Source organism: Cyprinodon tularosa, unplaced genomic scaffold, assembly GCF_016077235.1.
Source record: "Cyprinodon tularosa strain WSP-4 unplaced genomic scaffold, ASM1607723v1 ctg430, whole genome shotgun sequence".
NCBI lineage: Eukaryota > Metazoa > Chordata > Actinopteri > Cyprinodontiformes > Cyprinodontidae > Cyprinodon > Cyprinodon tularosa.
In genome coordinates, this window is record NW_024039153.1 from 1,459,590 (window position 1) to 1,481,601 (window position 22,012).

A 22,012-nucleotide genomic window follows, 5' to 3' on the forward strand; every position below is an offset into this window, starting at 1 on the left:
GAAAAGCTGCTGTAATCATTATATATATGTTGAAGTTTAAAAAAACAAAATTCTTGTGAGGGTTCTAAATGTAAAAAACAAAAAATCAAAGAAATGTTGTAAAACATCAAGTCCTCAATCATTTAAATCTCCTATAACAACCTGTTTTATTTGCTGACTTTGATAAAAAGAATCGAAAAGATAGAACCGAGCTAATTGTGGGACAGTATCACCATCATGTACTCTTTTTTCCCCATACTTTATGATTAGCTGAGCAGCTGGACAGGTAAGTTCCTTGCTCTATATATAATGCATCAGTGGAATCAGGGAGTGAAATAGTTATTATTTGAATTATTCAAGAAATATTAGTATGTTATCAGTAGTAGCCACTTTAAGCCCTTGGCATGCTGATCACGATGGGGTTGTTTCTATGAAGTTACATATGTGAATAAATTCAGTTAGGTAGATGTATTTCTACTTTGAGATCATTTTTACGGCACCAGTGGCTTGTTTTTTTGTATAGTGGGCTGACAGGGAAGGGGGGGCGAGAGAGGGGGACAGAAATAGTGCAAAGGCCTGCAGGTTGGATTCCAACACGGGTCGGCCGTGTCGAGGACTAAAACCTCCGTACATGGGTAATGGAAACTAACCACTGCACCACAATATATGTAATCAAGATACGTAATTAATCAGAACCAACATTTAAACTGTATTATTTTTAGTATTTGGTACATATGTTCTTTTTTTTATTAGTTTTTTTAATTGAATTAGTCAGTAATTGACACTTTTTATTATTATGAACTGATGTATTCTGTGTAGTTTGGGGTAATTTTCTTGGTTATACCTCGACTTAAAACTTTTCAGAATCAGATTTATCACATCTGTAGTCCTAAAACACTTCCATTTTACTTATTGTATATTTTCTTTGTCCAATAACTGTATTCTGGTCCTGTCTGTTCATCTGAAAAGCTTACGTTTCTGGCAGTGAAATAGGCAACCTGGATTAAAAAAAAATAATACATTGCCTTTAAAAAACGATTTTACAATAAATTGTTTTGACACTGAAATGAAAAAATGACCATGCACATGGAGGCACCTTGATGGAGGGATGCAAACAGGATTGGATGTTCTATATAAACATGTTCTATATAGGGAGAGAGGCAGCCTGTTACTCTCTCACAGTAGAAAACTGGCTAAAACCAAACAGTGTAGGAGAGGTGGGAGAAAGATGAATCCAAATGAGACTTTTTTTAGTTTGCAGGACCACATCCATTACTGAAGGATTCTCAAATCCTAGAATAAGCGGCACAAATCGTTTTGGCATATCAGAAGCAGTGTTTTGTGTCTAATACTTTCAATCATGTCATTCCAGTCCTGAAGCTACCCGTATGTTATTCTTTCCAGTGGAATTGGAAATGGATTCAGGATCTAGGGTAATATCACTTCCCTGCTTTCAATTTATGACATCATGATTGAGCTTTTAGGACAGGCGGTAACACAGCGACTCCAATCAATACTATTTCATTTTCAAAATAACTAAACCTCATAAAAAACCCCAAAGATTGTTTTGAAAAATCATTAACCTTACTAAGACGACAGCTCTGTCATAAAATCACCCCTCAAGTCTTCGAGAGGTATTGACTTTTAAAATGCGCAGAGATGGCAGAAACATAATGCGATCAAAGAGCGTTTCCTTACCCAAGACGAGTGCTCCTTCATTTGGTGTTGGTTACTATGGGGGCCGTTAGCGTGGCCGCGCCAGAAGCAGCTCTGACAAAGCTGGTAGCCATGGCACTGTTGGCACCGGTACCGAAAACCCATCATGCTCTCACTCCGGCAATAAGAACATTCTACCGGATGGAAGACTGGGGGGAAAAAATATGGTTATCACACCTTTATTTTTAATCCAACTGTTCCTATTGAGATATTTCATAAATTCTGATAACTGATGAAGTATTGTGTATTTTTTATTGTATTAATAAATTCAAACCAGCAACAAACAGACTGCCAATACAAATAACAGATAGATTGGTGGTTTTAATTTAAGATTGGTTAGTAGAAGGATTAAATTCAGGGAACACTCAAAAAAAAAAAAAACTAGTTACATTAAAGTTGATTTTTATTAAAATATCATTAAGATAAAAACATATCTTATGTTTTCCAGGGGGTTCAGATGTTTCTTGTAAATGTTTACCCGGTTTCCAAACGTCTCAGGCAGGTTTTTACCCCGCTCCTTTTTACAGAGACGTTGTTCCCAAAGCCCCAGCTTGAGGACTCAGCTAAATCATCTTCAGTGTTTTAGCTGAGGAAAAAGGGACTCTCTCCTATGTGTTATGGTGCATGGCCCAATCCAATGGCTACTGATCAGATGAGGCATCTTTTCTATTCTTGGAAGAAACAGCAACAAAACATAATAGTTCTATTTCCATGCTTGTCTTTGGATTTTAAAGGTTATACTGTTCTTAGAACAGTTTCTCTTCTCCATGGAGCATCAGCTGTGCTCGCCCGTTTATTTGGCCTCTCACCGCAAAAAATGGAGATCTAAATAAGCAATTTTTGCTCAAATTAGGTGCATTTTTTCTTTAAATTGAGGAGGTAAGTGAGACACTTTGCCAATGGAACAAGACAATTTACATTTAAAATAAGAAAAAAACTATTGCTTTGTCTTATTTCAAATGTATATTATCTAATTTTCTTATTTTAGGAGTAAAAATACTCATTCCATTGGCAGATCATCTTATTTACCTGCTCAAATTAAGGGTAAATACACTTAATTTAAGACATTTTTTTACTTATTTCTAGATGTTTTTTTGCAGTGGCAGACTTACACTTTTAGTGTTGGTGTTTATTTTGTGACTAAGCACCAAACTGCCTTGTCACCAAGCGTCCTGCTAATTTTTTTGTTCTCATTTCAGTTTTCTGTATATCTATCATACTTTAGATTGCTCTTTGGTCTTGCTAGTTTAAGTTTGTGATCAATTTTATTTGGTGTACTACCTCTTTTTATGATGATTTTATCTTGAAATAGCTTTTTTCTGCTTTTATTTTCCTTCTAAAGTAGTTTTTATTGTCTTTGCACTGAATTGTGCTTTAAAAATAAACTTGCCTCGCTGTTTTAATGGTTGTGGAGAGGTCAGAATGCAAGAAAAATGTGCTGTGGGTTATTTCATGCAAATACACTATGATCAGCAGTATCTTAGAATTACTCATTGTGTTATTCATTTTTATGGCATTTAGCCACATATCCTGTCGACATTATTGCTGGTTTAAAAAAGGTAAAATTACCTTTTTTTCCTAAGTAAAAGTCATATTTTACTTAATGCAGGCTAAAAACACCATGATGGTGGTGGCAGCATTATGCTGTGGGAATCATTTTTTTTCTGAAAGCATTAGGAAACTGTTCCCTGTTAAATGAAAGATGAATGAAGCTAATCTTATGGAAGACCAAGGGGGATAATCTCCTCCTTCGATAAAGACAGCTAATCCAAACATGATGCCAGAGCTATAATGAATTGCTTAAGGTAACTAGAACCTAGAATTGCCTTCTCGCCATAAAAAAAAACAAAAAAAAAAACAATCACATGTTCAAAGGGGTATTTGCGTGCTCATATACAGGCTATTTAAACTCATTATCAATAAAATAGTCCTGTTTTTATTTGCTTTAAAAACATAACACCACTGTTTTCTTAATTTCCTCTGTTCAGGAATCAGATCTCAGATTGCAGCACCTGCTAATCTGTTGTTTTACTGTCACAAGTTTAATTCTCAAACATGAAACGAACTGAATAATGGAATAAGTCTAAACCTAGTACTAGCTTACTGCTTGGTATATAACAAGCCTTCACTTTTCATCATTCTCAGGGAACCTTTCTTCTTAGTCTGAAAAAGCTGTGCTTCATTATATGCCCAGAGTTTAGCAGCTTTCTTCATACTCACCCTAAAAAAATATACCGGCCTACATGATGGAAGTGATTCATTAATTCCCTGCAATGTGGCGGCCTGTTTAGTCTGCCTCTTACTTCTTAGATGGCATGGGAAGATGATTTAAACCAGTATTTCTATGCACACTTAAACAAACCATATCTCTGGTTTTATAATACGTCCTGTTAATACTGCCCATAATGAACATACTGTAATGATTCAGGATATTGCCCCTGCATTTTGGTCTAAGGTAAAAAGTAATAACTCCAAAAAAGTGTCTGATGCAGGTATTAAAATGTAGTTTTATTAATTATCTCATATTTTCCTAATTCCACAAAAGCACTTGGTAAAATGCAGGAGCCGCTTTCAATCTTTAATTTTCCCTTTGATCATAAAATACTAAGAGAGTCATTATTTGCACAGTTTTTTCTATTTTAGATTAAGTTTTATATAACATTTACTGACAGTATGAGTTGTTGTTTTATTGGTTATAATCATATGTCTGATGAGAGAAAATGAGAATAAATCCTACAAACAGAGTCTCACATTTAATCAGACCTCAGATTTTATGAAAATGATCTGATATGAAAGTGATTTCAGAATTTAGGCCATATTATAATCAAACTTCCCTAATAGGAGAGACTGTTTCACCTTTTGCACACACATCACAATTTTTTTATAATTAACTGTTGGCATCCAAAAACCTGTAATGCTTCAAGTGTTTTTGTGGTGTAGCTTTGAGGCTTTTTAAAAATGTTTTACTTTTTTTTTTTTTTACTCTGCAAGCAGATATAGACTTTTCTGCCTTACCATTTTCAACATTAGCAAGTCGGTGCATGAGTGGTAACCACACAAGACACTGAGGAGGAGGATCAGCCATCAACACATCCAGAAATGTGTTCAACATGATCTTCTTCTGGAGGCAAACAAAAAAAACATGTATTCAATTCTACACAGAAGCAGAAATGAATAGATAAAGGATGTTGTTATCGCTCGCCCTACCTGCTGAGGGAAGCACATCCGCACTGCGTGCTCCGTGTAGCCAAAGGACGGGCCCTCAAATACTGCTGTGGGAAGCTTCAACACCTCGCGGAGGAACTGATCGAACTTTGCGAACACCATGACTCCACTTGAATCAGAGATCTGTGAGAAAATATCTGAGGAACATGCAGTTGATTTACTTCATTGTTGGAAAAAGCAACAAAACATAAAAAATTTTTTTTTTTCATATTTATGTTGCATGATCTCTGTTGCATTCAAATAATAAAGAAAACTTATATGGCTTGAGAGTGCCCCTCTGTGTTTAAATAAAGAAACTGCATGAGGACATGAGTGTAGAAGAAAGCCATCTAAAACATCAACCAGATAAACTGTGTATCCTTTAACTATAGTGGGTGAGATCATGCTTACAGCGCAGCTTGTCGACGATTTTTCCTCCACACATTGTTGCCAGCATGGCTTTCATTGAGAAAACGGTCAGCTTCCCATGACTTTCGCTGTATTTTGGAAAGAAAGCGGACATTATGAATACATTAAACTGATTTTGTGAGACAAAAAATAAAATAAAACATTGAAAGAAAGACAAAATGTGGATGATTCAAAAAGATTTAGTTCTAGTTGAAACAGCTTCTTGGGTTATGCCAAAAAGGTGTTTGGACATAATGCCTGGAACGTCACATTTTGCAGAAATAACGGAGTAGATTATCTCACAAAACATGTAAAATTAATATTTAAAGTAATTTGAAAAAGAAAATTGAGCATCATGATGCGCATTACATTTTGTGGTGGAAAAAAAGAAAAGAAAAAAAATGTTGAAAAGTATTTAATACAGTGTTGTGAAAATGTAGTTGCTGCTAAAAATATTCTACTTCTCACACTTGAAGTTTTAAGTCATGAGTGTAACTCTGAATTTCATGCAAAGATAACTTGGGTAAACACAAACCGCTCAAATATTGATTTCTCTAAGGGGGAAGAAATCCAAAACCAGCCTGGCTTCTAAACCTTATGACTGGCTTTCTCACCCTTGGCAGCATAAAGCATGGAGTTAAGTTCAGACTTTGACTAGGACACTCTTAAAGCTTAATAATGCTGTTTTTGGGTCAGTTAGTGTTATACTACAGTAGCTGATGTACTTGGAATTGTTGTCCTGCTGCATGATCCAAATGTGCTTGAGCTTATTAAGTTTAAAAACTGTTGGCTGAACCACTAAAGAGCAGAATTAAATGTTTTCATTAAATGAAAACACTGTGTTTGCATTAAATTAGCTCTAACCTCCAAAAATATTTTCATTTTTATCTCTGCAGTCTGAGGAATGTAAAAAAAGTCTTTGGGGTTTTAGCTTTGGATCTCTGTTTCTCTGTAATGTCATTGTTGCACAGTCTCATTTTATTATTTGAATCATAAACACGGAGTCTAGTGTAGGCAGAAGTTAGGCCTTCAGTGCATCCATGTATTCTTATTAGGCCTACCAATCCTGGGAAGGTTCATCGCTCTTCTATGTTTTCTCCATGTGTGAATAATGATTCTTACATCGACTCGCTGGAGCTCCAAACATTATAAATAGTTTTGTAACCATTTCCTGGCAGACACAAGTGGATTTTATTTCCTGTATTTCGATGGATGGAGGCATGATGTTTGAATTTTTGCTATCTTTTAGCCTACTTCCTGCTGTCAGACTCTTCGAGTCTGGCAGTAATCAGGGCTGGATGGGTCAGCTAAAGCTAGCGCTGCAACTAACGATTATTTTGCAAATCGATTAATCTGTTAGTTATTCGATTAATAATCGGATAACAAACAATAACATAACTTAAAGAAGACTTTTTGCTAAATGAAACCAGGTGAAACTAAACGTTTCCACTTGAGGAGTTCTGGATGGAGCATATTAACAGACGAAAAAGATTTTTATCTAAAATGCAAAATGTTTGCATATTTTTCTCACAATTTTGGTATAATTGCTGCTGCAGGTGGGTTCATCTTTCAGCTAAAGGCATGTTTTAGAGTCTCTATACTCCAGTTAATGTTTAATCAATCACTAAATTAGTTAAAGATTATTACAATAATAAATTAATCATGATTAATCCGATTAAATGTTTCATCCCTAACAAAAATCGAACTAAAAAAGTGGTTAGACGTGATTAATTTTACAAACTTAGGATGCATAATTACTTCTTTACAAAAGGTGAGGCTACTCTCTCTTCATAAATAAAAAAATAATTTCTAAACTGACTCCAATGCTTTACTATGCCTGATATTCATTTTATCTTATCTTAAACATGAGTCAAATTAGCAAAAAGAGTATTGCAAGGGGAAAGTAGTTGGGTGGGTATAAAGTCGCTTATTTCAGTTGCCATTTTTCTAAATATATATTTAGTTTACCCAACAGAGCCTCCAGTTTATTTGCTTTTGCTTGGGTCTAGAGGTATCACAGAGCGCGATAGTGCTGCTGCCTAATTTAGATTGGACATAAGGGACGGATAATGAAGCTGCTTCCTGTAAACGCAGCCATTATCTCAAAGTTTCCCAGATATGCAGCAGCATAATTAGTTATGGAGCGGGACTAGAATGGCTTCACAGATAAAAGTAAACCAACTAAATGGGTCCAGGAATAGGGAGGGCAAGCAGCCAATCAAATAAACAGGTTAACTCATGATAGAGAACCTTATTAGCCAAAGATGAATGTCTCTGCTCAGCACAGTGGATTCAGTGCTTCTGGCAGACTAGCAACAGGGACAGATTTAAATATAAATGGGTGATTTAGCTGATAGAATCATCTTTCTAAAAGTTGTTTAAAAACCTTTTTTTTTTTTTTGGGATCAGAGTATTTGGTTGGTAAATTTAATGGATTTTAGAAATTTTATCCCAATATCTTAAGATGAGGGCAACACTGCATTTTTTTAAAGCTTGGTTTCTTGGAAAATGTTCCCAAATGTGTTTTTTTTTATATATATATGTTGGAGCAAAAACAAGGTAGAACTGATCAACATAGTTTATAATAAAGGCTGTGAGAAAGGATGGGTTAAATAATAAAAAAAAATTTGACTATCTGCGTCATTATTTTGCACTACAAACATGAGACAACTTTTCTAAACCTTTTAAATAGGACACAACTCAAATGTATTTTAACTGCATTTTGCACCATATTAATTTTTGCACTGCTCTGAACTTTTTCATATCAATGCCCTTTTGCACCACTATTTAAACTTTCTTAAACATTGTGTACATTCTGATGTTGTTTATCTCACTCCAACTGCAATCTCATTACACTTTCGTAAGCTGTATGCAATGAAATTTCGTTTTATATACACTCTGTGCATACAAAAGGACAATAAAGTTGTCTAAGTCTCTATGGTTTTAAATGAGTGACTGATTTTTATGTTTTCATAAATATAAATATAATTAACACACTGTTTCTCCTTAATAAGCAGTTTGCTTCCTCTAATGTTTTTTTTTCTTTGCTACTAAATCTTTAAAAAGTAAATAATTATTTTAAATTCTATTTTTTTTTAGCTATCCCCGCAAATTAACATATGATTTAAGTCTGTAGCCTTGGAAGAGGGTTGATTGTTTTCAGCATTTCTGTGTTGATTTGGTTGCATGTTTTTGATAACAAGTTTTCTTTTTTTTTTCTTTTTATTTAAGCTCCCTTTTTTAAGGAGTCCCTCAGACACATCCCCATAGCATCACAGATCCTCCACCATACTTAGCAGGTGGAATGATGTCATAATGGGAGGGTTTGCTGCTGAAAAGCTCAATTGTATTCTCATCTAAACACAGCATAAGGTTCTAGTCAAAATCCAAATGGAGCTGCAGTAATACATGTTAAAATTTGGATTGTGTCTAAATATAAGGATTGTCACTTTTATGTGTCACTATGGAACTTTAAATCGGAGACCAGACAATCACATGTGGAGTTCCTCATGAATCCATCCTGGGGCCTCTCCTACTCAACATCTGCATGCTATCCTTAGCTCAGATTATAACAATCAACACGATCATTAACCATAACTATGCAGACGACACACAGCTTTATATCACAATATTACCAGGGGACTATGAACCCGTGAGAAACAGATGGATAAAAACAAAACTAAGGTAATAATTTTCAGACCAAAGGAGGAGAGATCCAGAGCTAGCTTACAGCTTTAGCTACTATAGCTAGAAACCACTGATTATGACAGAAATCTTGGTGTCATGATGGATTCAGACCTGAACCTTCAGATGCACATAAAGACAGTTACCAGGTCAGCCTTTCATCACCTAAAGATCTTTTCCAGGATTAAAGGACTAATGTCTTATCAGGATCAAGAAAAAAAATCATCAATGCATTTATCTTTAGTACAACTGATTACTGCAACAGTGTCTTCACAGGTTTGTCTATAAATTCCATCAGACAGCTGCAGCTGATCCAACATGCTGCTGCCTGTGTTCTCACTAGAACCAAAAAAGTAGAACACATCAGCCTGGGTCTAAAGTCCTTACATTGGCTCACTGTAGCTCAGAGAACAGACTTCTGTTAATCTATAAATCACTGAATGGATCAGTGCCTCTATACATAAAAGATCTGTTGTTAGTTATCAGCCTTCCAGAGCAGTCAGGTCTTCTGGTTCAAGCCCACTCTGTACGCCCAGAACAAGAATCAAACATCAGTTCCTATGCTCCACTTTTCTGGAGCAAACTCCCTTAAGTCAAAGTTTTAAAAATCATTTGTTTAGAACTGCCTTTGACTGTTGAAATTAAACTGCTAACTGAGGTATCATTAGTTCAAGGTTGTGGTTCAACTTTTAATTGTTCATGTACTGTATTGTTCTATACAAATAAACCTCAAAAGTGACGTCAAATCTTTGATGGGTATGCTTTTCCTTTTTCTCCTCTCTACTGTTCAAGTTAAACGTGACATAAAAAAAGGAGATAAATTGTAATCATTTTTTCTAATGATATAATCTGATTTTTTTTTTATCCAAATGAACAATTTTTTTAAGTTAGTGAACCTTGGGGCCTATATCTTTTGGAATCAACTTTTTTGGACTTCTAACGAGTTATAATGCTATACCTTCACCAAAATTGGACCCAAAATTGTATTTTGCTTGATTCATGTACGTCTGAGTAGCCCTCCTGAATCCTACTCTCTGAGCAGCTGCCCTTCCCTGTCCTGGAATATAAGTAGCCATCAACGTTCTACCCAGAGCAGTAATTCCAACCCCCTACAAAAAGCATCTAGGATGTTCCTGCCATTCCTTACCAGTAAACAAAATGCTACATTTTCAATCAGCAGGTGGTGTTTTGAGGCAGCGCGCAGGATCATTTCTGCTTAAGTTGAAACAAACCCTCACCCTTTTAGCCTCTGATCTGCACAGTGACAGCAACTCCTCTGTTGTAGTTAATGTCTAAGTGTTGAAAAAGTGATTTTTGGCTTCAGGAGGCTCCAGACTTTGCTCCGTCTTCCCAGAGAACAGCTTCACAGCCAGAAATGGAGTGATACGATGATGTCATATAGCGGGTGGCGCCCACATAGAGAGATGCATTATCTCATTGAAGGCAAGTGTCTTTCTTTCAGGTGGGAAAATAGCATTAAAAACTACTAATAATTCATTACATGAATACTTTGTAGTGCCAAAGGCAATATTTTATCATATATGATATTTAGGATTTTTTACACATCTGTACAAGGTTTGCTGATAAATGTTTGGTATTGTATATGACATTAAAAGCATTCTGGACTCATTATCCGGTATAGTGGTTTTGTATCAGTCCTGTGCCGACCGCTTGTCCCAAACCTGTCATAGGTAGCCACCATGAAGTTCAACAGCAACCCGATGGACTGCTCCACATTGATCTGGTGGGTGGTGGGCAGCCGCTTGTTGAGTTGGTAATAGATGGAAGACAGGATTGTCTCCAGCCGTGACACACTGATCTCAGCGTTGTGGTCCAGCGTGTTGAGCCCGTTGTCTCTGAAAGCTTCGATCATGTTCCAGACATCCACCAGATGGACTGTGAAAAGGGAGGGAGGAAGAGACTCATCATCAGAACATGTATTCATGGCTGTCATCTTCATAAAATGTCCTCAGAGATCAAATTTGGAAAGGAACTTACGATTGCATCTCTTTTGGACAAACCGGAGTTTGCAGGCAGTCCTATAAGTTGATAATCTGATTACATCAAAGTTTTGCGCTCCTGAAAAACAAAGCCATAATAATAATAAAAAAAAGAAAAACACAACATAGAGACCAAGTTGTGATAAAACATTCTTTTATTGGTCCCCATTATAAGACAGATAATTAATGAGGCTCTTAATAATTATAATATTGGCTTATTTAGACGGTAAAAAGTAAAAGAACCTGAATCGTGCCAAAAATAGCCCTGCATCAGTAGTAATGTCTCTAATAGCTTCACAAAAACACATTATTATGTTACAAACTGCTAGTAGCTGCCTTTTTTCAGAGTATACTTTCACAATAAAAGCATAACACTATTCCAGTTCTAAACAGGGTTATGCAGGCACATTTAAACATTATGAGAGAGCACACCGCTAGTCAAACAGTTCTACATGAGCTGACTTCACTCACTCATTTCCATGAAGAGCTGTCTCTTCTCGACCATGGCCTTGCCTCGTTTACTGCCTTCTTCGATCATCCTGTGGCCCATCAAACACCAGAGCATGCAGCACTTAAAGTTCAGCCAGCAGCACCCTATTAATGTAGTCACTTTGAAATGAATGAAGTTCTCTGATATGATCCAATACAAATACAACAGAAACTGAGTCTTAGGAAAAAAATCTTCCTGCTTCTTGAACCGAAGAGTCTCGTTGACAAAGGAGTGCCTAACGGTGTCCAAGATGTAAAACAAATACAAATCTGACCTCCTTGCCTTTCAATGGCAAAGACTATATTTGTGAACTACAGTAAGACCTGTTCACAAATTCACCCCCTTGATTAGTGAATATCTGGTTACTATGGCCCTCTTTGCTGCTTTCAATTTAATGCCCTTTTTATTTTTTGATCTGATTTTTACTGGAAAGTGCATTTAACCATTACAATCTGAGGGTGTGGGGGGGTTTTGTGGAGGACAGTGAGTTATTATTATGTGACTGCATTTCATGGTAGAATCCATACGAACAATAAAACTGATTGGAAACCTGAAATCATCCTAATTATAATGATTTTGGCATCTTTTCAGTGTGTCTGAATTCAACAGTTCTAAGGTGCTTACCTGCTTCTGATTAGATATCACCCAAAGTGATGCCCTGAAGGTCGAACCTAGGAAGGAAGGACAGTGAAATCTTAGTGAAGGGGTGTTTTTAGCTTGATCCTATTTTCAGGCTCTCAATTTTTCCCCTAATGTAGTTTTACATTAAAAAAAGAAAAGTAATTAAATATTCCTTTCTTCTTCTTCTCTTCAAAGACTTTATTAACTCCCAGTCTGGGCTGTTGTTTCTCCTCTCTGCTTATATAGAGATATGGGCGCACAACCTTAGGAGCCATCCAGGGCCTGTGGTCTACACAAATGATAATTCTCCATGACATCGCGCTCAGCAACGCCTGCATCCTGTGGGCTGATGACAACAACAGAGCTGCAGAGGAACTATTAAATGATGATGGACAAAGAGCACATTAAGGCCGGCCAATGAGCGCTGGGTGTCCCTGGGAAAACGTCAGACCACATGTTTGTTCTGTGCACCCTAGGCATGGGTCACATGAATGTTAGTAAGGAGGTGATAGTCAGCTGAGCTGCTTAAAGATCCTAAGGTCCTGCAAGCAAAAAATTTATATTTTGCTTTTGTTTGCTATAAAGCAAAAACCTTTGCTCACTCAAATACATCAAGCTGGCAAATCAAACTTGGGTTAAACATTTTAGTTAGCTCCTTATGCAATGCCTTGCTAAAGTATTCAAACTTGAATCTTTTCACAGCTTCTCACTCGATAATTCTACATATATATCCAGGTTTTAGATGATTAAGCAGGAAAATGAAGTGAATAATGTCAAGGTTGAAGGAAAATAGCTTTCAAAACTGAAAAAGTTTACCCCACTTTCTCAGGTTTGGTGAACTTTTTCTACTTTCCCCCCTCTACTCGAATACCCCTTTATAATCTATAGTAAAAGGCTGCTGTTGGAGCTCCCTTGTGTCTTTTCTGATCTCAGCATACAGTAAATACTATTTAAACGATTAATCTGTCGATTCTTTTTTAGATTAATCAGTTAACAATCTTATAGAAAGAATATTTTACACAGAATCTAAACCAAGTGAGGCTAAAACTGTGCGGTTTGAGGACTTCTGGATCGAGCATATTTAATGGGCGGACAAGATTTTTCATCTTGAATGCAAAATGTTTATATATATATATATATATTTTTTTTTTTTTTTTTTTTTTTTTTACAATTTTGGTATAATAAGTGCTCTGAGTTGGTTGCTCTTTGAGCCAAAGGCATGTTTTGAAGTACTCAAGTTAACGATTAATCGATTACTAAAATTGTTGATGAACTACAGATGGTGGATGGAGAAGTTTGAAGTAAATTTAGTTTATAAAACAATGTTCCAGGCTTTGGACATCTATAGAGAACCAAAATGAAAGACCACGGGACATCTGCAAACCTATAAAAACACAGGGCCTTTATATCTAATCGGAGAAGCAGCTAAGAGGGCAAGAGTGGCAAAAAGACAGAAAATGTTGAAAGAAATTATTAGAATTTTGATTTGCGCTGTTTTCATAAGCCAGGTAGAGGACACAGCAGCCAGGCAGAAGGAGCTCTGATAAGATAAACACAAATGTGGACTTTTAGGACTGCCTACCTGATGCTGCACATGGAGAAAATGTTTTATTGCACCCTGAAGACAGAATCCCAACTATCTGACACGGTGGTGGTAGTATTAAGTTGTTGGAATGTTTCTTTTTGTCTCCTAGGACAGGAAGGCCAGCCTGACTTACAGAATCTGTAAGACGGAGTGAGAGACGTCGGAGTGGTGAGAAGGTTCAACTGTCAGCAGGGCCACTCCGAACAAGTCCAAGTGCAGAACTGTATCAGTTAAAAATCAGAGGCAAAAATTGAAGATGTTGTTTTTTAGCGAATCTGAAAGCTAAAAGCTGGTAGAGACACGACTCAGGACGCCGCTGTACATCAGTAAAATGTGTTTTTTGTCAGTCTTTTCAGATCTTTAACAAATATAGTTAAAGCACCATGTATTGTTTTTATTGCATTTAGCAATCACACTAAAAATAAAATAAAATGGCTTTTTTTTGGGGTGTGTAACGTCAAAACAAATAAGCCTACTTACATTTTTAGGATGCGTGACTCATTTTGCACACAGAACAGCCGATAGATTTAGTTACCAGAATATTTATTTAGATTTTGGTGTCTGATGAATGTTTTCAGAATCACCATTTAAACCATTTAGCCCATTAGGAGTAACCCCGCTTCTGCTCCAGCAACAAAGAAAACAGAGATATTTGAGAAAACGTTGCTGCCAAACAATAGTTGGAGAAGCAATCCTGATGAAAACTAAAGCCCTATTTGTAAATCAGGAAAAAAAAAAAGGTTTTTATTAAGAGACCAATGTGCACAAGTCAGCAGAACAGGATGTGATCAGTAGATTTCACTGGAGGACCATTCAGAGAACAGCATCCTCTGATCTGGAACAAGTTGTTAGTTTTCCCTTAGAATAAATTACAGATGTTTGCACATTGCCATTCACACTCTTGGGACGATTAAAATCCAAGTGAGGTAATTTAAGTGCACTTGAAATAAATTAGATAAAGCTTTAAGACTATGGTCAGGCCTATGAGGGTAGAGTGTAACCGCACCTTCAGCTTGGAGGTAATGACAACATCCTTTGAGGCGATTGAACAGAAGGACTCTTGCTTACTGCAGTACCTCCTGACCGCTCACATCATTTATTTCTCCCTTTCTTGCAGCTTTTATTCCCACTCTGAGGGAATCACTCCAGGGGGACCATCAATGCAGCCATGTTGCTGATTTAAATGCCTATTTAGGTTATTTTATTTCCGCAATGGGAATCGTGTCGTGATTATTTGATTTTTCTATTCCCTTCCCTTCCTTTTCTGGACAACAAAAAACAGTGCAGATCTTGCATCTTGTCAAATCTCGCAGACCGCCTCGACATCAGTAAAGAGAGATGGCGTTTACCGGATGGAGCGCAGGCAGGTTGCGTTTAGAGCATCGTCACCGTCGGCAGAGAGGAGTCAGATTGGGAGGCTGAGCGGAGTGGTCCAGGGTGAATACGTGGGGGGAGGGAGGGAGATCTCCTCAGAGATCCACAGACGCATTCTCACCTCTGATAAATCCACCGGGGTTACAGCCGTCGGGATGCTGAGGAACCATGGGGACCTTCCGTCATCATGTTTCAGGCTCCTCTCCGGTTTGGTAACTACGGCTGTAGCCGCACGTCAGAACGCGCAGGCTGAGCCGCTCGGCATCAGCAGCGACCCAGCGGCAGGAGACGGGAGGCCAGCGAAGGAGATGCCATGCGCGAACCCCTGCTGCATTTTACGCATGTGCGCACGAACGTTTATGGCAAGCTGTCTGTGCAAATAATCAATGCAGCGGCGGTTCTGGATCAGGGGCGGAGCTAGATGGGGGGCCAGGGGTGGCCATGGCCACAACAACATCAGCTACCATGATGCAGAGGACACACTTCTTTACATCACCATGTCACCAGGTGATTATGAACCAATTCAAGCACTGAGGAAATGCTTAGAGGAAATCAATGCCATAATTTTCTTCAACTGAATAAAAACAAAACTGAAGTAATAATCTTTGGACCAATAGAGGAGACATCTAAAGTTAGCACACGTGAGGCTCTCTCTAAGAGTGAGAGGAAGGTTGTAGGTGCCACCAGAAGGCATTTAATTTTACTGAGACGTCGGTAATCTAGAGTGGGATCCCCCCCAGTTATCCAGGTTGGCACCATAGGATTGGTGTGTATCGGGCAGAGTTAAATTACCTGTAGATAATGGAAAAGGTTTTGCAGTTCTATGGTAGTAGAACAAAAGGCAGGGTTCTGGGGAATTGTCAACTGCCCAAGGAGACATTTTTGATCAAATGATAACCCAACTGTTTTTAATATTCTTTTTTGTTTCTGCATTTTTTTTTATTTTATTTTTTTTTTCTTACTTGCTTTGATTCTGTTTTATCTTCCTGTATTTTAATCATGTAAAGCACTTTGCATTGTCTTTGTACTGAATTGTGCTATACAAATAAATTTGCCTTGCCTTGCCTTGCCTAGCACACAGCTTCAGTCGCTTCAGCTAGTAACCACTGATCAGGCCTGAAGTCTAGGTGTAGTGCTGGATTCAGACTTGAACCTCCAAAAGCATTTAAAGACAGTTACAAGGTGGGCTTTCTATCACCTGAAGAACATTTCCAGGATTAAAGGACTAATGTCTCAGCATGATCTGGAAAAACTAATCCATGCGTTTATTTTTAGTCGAATTGATTACTGCAACGGTGTTTTCACAGGTCTGCCTAAAAAGTGGATCAGACAGCTGCAGCTGATCTAGAACGCAGCTGCCCGTGTCCTCACTAAGACTTAGAAAGTAGAGAACATCACCCCAGTTCTAAAGTCCTTCCACTGGCTCCCTGTATCTCAGAGAATAGACTTTAAAATACTTTCGTTAGTCTATAAATCTCTGAATGGCTTAGCACCTAAATACATCACAGACTTGCTATCAGTGTATCAACCCTCCAGACCACTCAGGTCTTCTGGCTCCAGCCTGCTCTGCAGACCTAGAACCAGAACTAAACATGGAGAAGCAGCATTTAGTTCCTATGCTCCACTTATCTGGAACAAACTTCCAGAAAACTGTAAAAGTGCAGAAAGCCTGAGTTCCTTTAAATCAAGACTAAAAACACATTTGTTTAGGATTGCCTTCAACTGTTCTAGTTAAACAGTTCAACTATAACATATTTTCTTTAATCCAACTGTTTTTATTTTTTCTTTTTGTTTCTGCATTTTTTTTCATACTTGCTTTGATTCTGTTTTATTTTCCTATATTTTAATCACGTAAAGCACTTTGCATTGTCTTTGTACTGAATTGTGCTATAAAAAATAAATTTCCCTTGCCTTGCCTTGCCTTGGCCAATCATTGGCCACCCCTGTAGCCACATTTATTTCCCTCTAATACAGATGGTGGCAGCAGCAATCTCAAATGGAATATTCAAAACATTTAAAATTTTCATATATTAACAATTACTTGACAACAAAAACACTGTGGTTAATTATGCACATCAATATACTAACATTAAAGATGATAAATACAGAATTAAAGCAGAAATAGATTTTGTGTTATATGAGGTAAAGGGAAAAATCATCCAGGAGTCTTCATTGAAATCATAGATAAATAACCATTTTAATATAAACTTATTAAATAATCAATTTATGTAGATATTTGTACTTGTAAATATCAACTTTTATGCAGAATGAGTGCTGATAAAAGTAGGTAAATAATGACAATGGAAAAGATGTTCGCCCAAAACCTGAAAGAATTGTATCCACTATACCTTTTATCTAGAAAGCACAGATGTTTGAATATATTTGCCTAAAATTTTTTAGCTAAGGCTGTGGGAAAGTATAGTTTTTCTTTATAAAATATGGATGTTTTGCTTGTTAATTTTCCTGTTGGAACAGTATAGATTGACCCTGAGGTTTTGGTGCCTATCTACTTTCGGCCCCCCCTCAGTGTACATTGGTTATTGCCTGGCCCCCCTTATAAATATTTTCTGGCTACGGCTCTGTTCTGGATTACATTTATGGGGGGCAGCGGGAGGCGATTCTAGGATCAGAGGTTTAGGGGTGCTGAGGAACCAGGGAGCTCTGAGACTATTGTGATTTGTCTTTCTGTGTTTTTGTCTTTTTGGACAAGCAGTATGGTAACTCAGCTGGCTTTTCCTGACCTCACACCTTGCTCCTCTCTAGGCTCGGACTGGTAATCTGTGATACCGGTCAGTCCTAATTTCAGCATGCGAGGACCGGCCCTCCTTAAATCACTTACTCTCTGGTCAAAGCACCTACCTGAGACAGTAAATAACTCAAGGAGCTAAAAAAGTAATACAATGTTAAGCACTTAAATAATGCATGCAGTATATATAGCCCTTTCTTGCCATGCACATCCTTGTGATGGTTGGCATTTGATGTAATTTTCTATTTCTTCAAACTGTAAAATCCTATTTATAAAATACTTGCAACAAACTAAATAATAATAAAACCAAAATGCTTTCTTTAAACCAAACTATGATGTTCCTCTTATATTTGGCGAATTCATGTTGGGATATTTTGCATGTGGGAGTGGGCCGGTGCCCGAAAATCGTTCCCAGTCCAAGCCTGCTCCTCTCATTCCCATTGTAAACCTCTGAGTCTTTGGATTTACAATCCTAAAATGGATTGTTTTTAACAAGGTAAATATATACACTCACCGGCCACTTTATTAGGTACACCTGTCCAACTGCTCTTTAACACTTAATTTCTAAGCAGCCAATCACATGGCGGCAACTCAGTGCATTTAGGCATGTAGACATGGTCAAGACAATCTCCTGCAGTTCAAACCGAGCATCAGTATGGGGAAGAAAGGTGATTTGAGTGACTTTGAACGTGGCATGATTGTTGGTGCCAGAAGGGCTGGTCTGAGTATTTCAGAAACTGCTGATCTACTGGGATTTTCACGCACAACCATCTCTAGGGTTTACAGAGAATGGTCCGAAAAAGAAAAAAACATCCAGTGAGCGGCAGTTCTGTGGGCGGAAATGCCTTGTTGATGCCAGAGGTCAGAGGAGAATGGCCAGACTGGTTCGATCTGATAGAAGGGCAACAGTGACTCAAATAACCACCCGTTACAACCAAGGTGGGCAGAAGAGCATCTCTGAACGCACAGTATGTGGAACTTTGAGGCAGATGGGCTACAGCAGCAGAAGACCACACCGGGTGCCACTCCTTTCAGCTAAGAACAGGAAACTGAGGCTACAATTTGCACAAGCTCATCGAAATTGGACAATAGAAGATTGGAAAAACGTTGCCTGGTCTGATGAGTCTCGATTTCTGCTGCGACATTCGGATGGTAGGGTCAGAATTTGGCGTCTACAACATGAAAGCATGGATCCATCCTGCCTTGTATCAACGGTTCAGGCTGGTGGTGGTGGTGTCATGGTGTGGGGAATATTTTCTTGGCGCTATTTGGGCCCCTTGGTACCAATTGAGCATCGTTGCAACTCCACAGCCTACCTGAGTATTGTTGCTGACCATGTCCATCCCTTTATGAGCACAATGTACCCAACTTCTGATGGCTACTTTCAGCAGGATAATGCGCCATGTCATAAAGCTGGGATCATCTCAGACTGGTTTCTTGAACATGACAATGAGTTCACTGTACTCAAATGGCATCCACAGTCACCAGATCTCAATCCAATAGAGCATCTTTGGGATGTGGTGGAACGGGAGATTCGCATCATGGATGTGCAGCCGACAAATCTGCGGCAACTGTGTGATGCCATCATGTCAATATGGACCAAACTCCCTGAGGAATGCTTCCAGCACCTTGTTGAATCTATGCCACCAAGAATTGAGGCAGTTCTGAAGGCAAAAGGGGGTCCAACCCGTTACTAGGATGGGGTACCTAATAAAGTGGCCGGTGAGTGTACAGTTGTGCTTGAAAATTTAGACCTAAAAAAGAAATATACAGTAGAAATAAAAACATACAAAATTATGATTTGTTAAATTGAAATATTGATTTGAATTGTGATTTTAAAAATAACAATTTAAAAAAAACAGTCCCAGGTAATGAGCACCTTTCTCTCTTGTCTGCTCATGAATGTTTCACCAACAAACCATCAATAGAAGTAGAAATCTGACTGAAAATTTACGAAAACACTTGATTGCAGTGATTCCCTCAACATTTTAGTTTAGAAGCTCCATCTTGTTGGTTTACCTGTTTTTTTTTTTTTTTTTTTTTTGCTTGTTTGTTTGTTTTTTATTAATATTTCTGTTGAACCACAATTCAAAATTAATGGCCCTATTTTCATTGAATTTCTGCTATTTCAATGGCAGCTGATTTTTCCATCTTTAATGAGAGAGTATGTATACTTTTTAAATAATATATAAAAAGTTTAAAAATAGCAAACAATATATATAAAAAAACCAATCCTTATTTTAGGTGTGCTATGGTTCAATTTATGGGTGCTTCAGCGCACCCCCCCCAAATGTTCTAAAAACGCCAATGGGAGGCAGTGATGTTTTCATTTGGCCACAGAAGTAAAAGTTTAAAAAACAGAAACACACACAAAAGAACAGGACAGGAGTGCATATTTAGTTTATAAATTGATCCATAAAGTTGGACATCCCTAATCTAAAAGGCGAAAAATCCTGATCAAAACAAAACCAATGATCCAATCCAGTTATCTAATCCTAATCTGACTGTAGGCTAGTTTAAAGGTAGAGTTTCTAAATAACTGAGCAGACTGTATATTAGATCTGTCTAATGTACGAATCAGTTACAGTCTTGTCTGGCAGCCATAACCATTATGAGAAATTTATTTCATATTATGCTGCAAAAACTGATCAAAAAGGTAAGATTTCTTAAATAATTGAATTTTCCCTTAATTTGAGATAAGATGATCTGCCAAAGGAACATGTATCTCTGCTCTTAACATAAGACGATTAAATGCAATAACTCTTTTAACGTATTTGAAATAAGTTACTTTTGTTATTGTATTTCTTATTTCAGATGTAAATGATCTCATTCCATTGGTAAATTGTCTAACTTACCTCCTCAAATCAAAGGCAAAATACATTTTTTTCTGTCTTACTTACATTTCCATTTTTCAGTGGATGTTTCCAGTATAGAGGCCATAATAGGGGCCAGGACCAGTTCTACGTGGGCAGTGGCCCCCGTTGGCCCCTGTCTAGAACCGCCCATCAATCAACATTTTATTCGATTACCAGAAACCACCTCAGGCTTTAAACCATCAGCTGCTTTTTGTTTTAGACTGATATTTTCTTAGTTTACAACTGAAGATCATAAAAATAAATAAAACAAGTGAAACATACGTATACCTCTTTAAAGATGAGCGGTTCTGGACATTAACCAGTGCCTGCCCCCCTGCACTGAAGAAATAACACCAAATCAGTTTTAGATGAAAATATTCTATGGCATAGAAACTGTAACTGACATATGGATTTTTTTATTTTATTTGCAGATTTATTTTAATAATGATATTGAAATGAAGGTGTTGCAGCTTTAATTACAGATGTGTTGAGATAGGATCCAAATGTTCATCTGCGAGGTGAGAGTCTTCAGATCCATGAGCAGTTTTATGGCTCTTTTTATACATTTAATGATGAGTTAATGCCCCAACTGGCCCCCCACTCTCTTTAAGGTTTCCTCAAGACTATTTAGAACTTCTGATATGAGGTATGAATAATCAGAGTAAATATAAAGAGGGGTCAGGGATGGGGTATGAGACTAAAACGTTATCTTAAAATACAAACAAAACAATTGAGAACCTTGAAATTAATTTAAAATGTATGGAAAAGCGATTGTGGTAGAGTGTCATTTGGAAATGTGCACATATCTTACTCACTTGTACCTATTAAAAGAAAAAAATATAGTATTTTCATAAGCTCTTTACTGGAGAAAACGCCACAAAATTCTACAGCATTTTTAGCTGTGATCCCACCAAGTGGCTTCATGGGTCCTGACAACTAAAACTATTTCTATACTGAAATTTTTGCGATCTGCTTTTCCCCTAAAAATTTCCCCCAAAAACTGGTCTGATCTCAAAGTTAAATGTAGGAGCTGCCCACAGTAAAGATAAACTGCCTAGTCTCCATTTAGCCTCATTTAAGGGGACTTTAAATGTGTGGATGGCCATGAATTTCCTTAGCTTAAATAGGGAAAAAAGAGGTTATTTCTCTCATGTCTAACACTAACATATAAGGTCATTCAAACCTTGGTGATCTAAGGCCATGTTTGAAACAGGCTGCAAATCTTAATGTAAGCCTAAATTTAAGTTTGAGCTCATAAGGGTAGGTTAGTGTTTCGCAGAAATCTGTTTTATTTAATCCAATTGCCAAATTCAAAAAAGTCAAACTGCAAAAACTATCTGAAAATAAGTA

At 37.4% G+C, this 22,012-nt stretch overlaps 1 protein-coding gene across 13 annotated transcripts in view; it reads right to left on the bottom strand.

Moving 5' to 3' along the window:
• The window catches only part of dtnbb (dystrobrevin, beta b), a 63,030-nt gene extending 47,649 nt beyond the window's left edge, over positions 1-15,381 (bottom strand). For 3 of the 13 annotated variants that reach the window (XM_038299592.1, XM_038299594.1, XM_038299589.1), the window contains exons 1-9: positions 15,183-15,378; positions 12,106-12,152; positions 11,463-11,585; positions 10,990-11,070; positions 10,674-10,887; positions 5,311-5,396; positions 4,903-5,057; positions 4,711-4,816; positions 1,678-1,844 (exon numbers count right to left, since the gene is read on the bottom strand). In XM_038299592.1, the coding sequence (XP_038155520.1) occupies positions 1,678-1,844; positions 4,711-4,816; positions 4,903-5,057; positions 5,311-5,396; positions 10,674-10,887; positions 10,990-11,070; positions 11,463-11,556 (903 nt within the window). In that variant the 5' untranslated portion in view covers positions 11,557-11,585; positions 12,106-12,152; positions 15,183-15,378. Of the gene's footprint in view, positions 1-1,677; positions 1,845-4,710; positions 4,817-4,902; positions 5,058-5,310; positions 5,397-10,673; positions 10,888-10,989; positions 11,071-11,462; positions 11,586-12,105; positions 12,153-15,036; positions 15,144-15,182 lie in introns of those variants that run through there. The other 10 variants (XM_038299599.1, XM_038299600.1, XM_038299593.1 and 7 more) reach the window with 9 other exon arrangements.
• Positions 15,382-22,012: the final 6,631 nt, after the last annotated feature.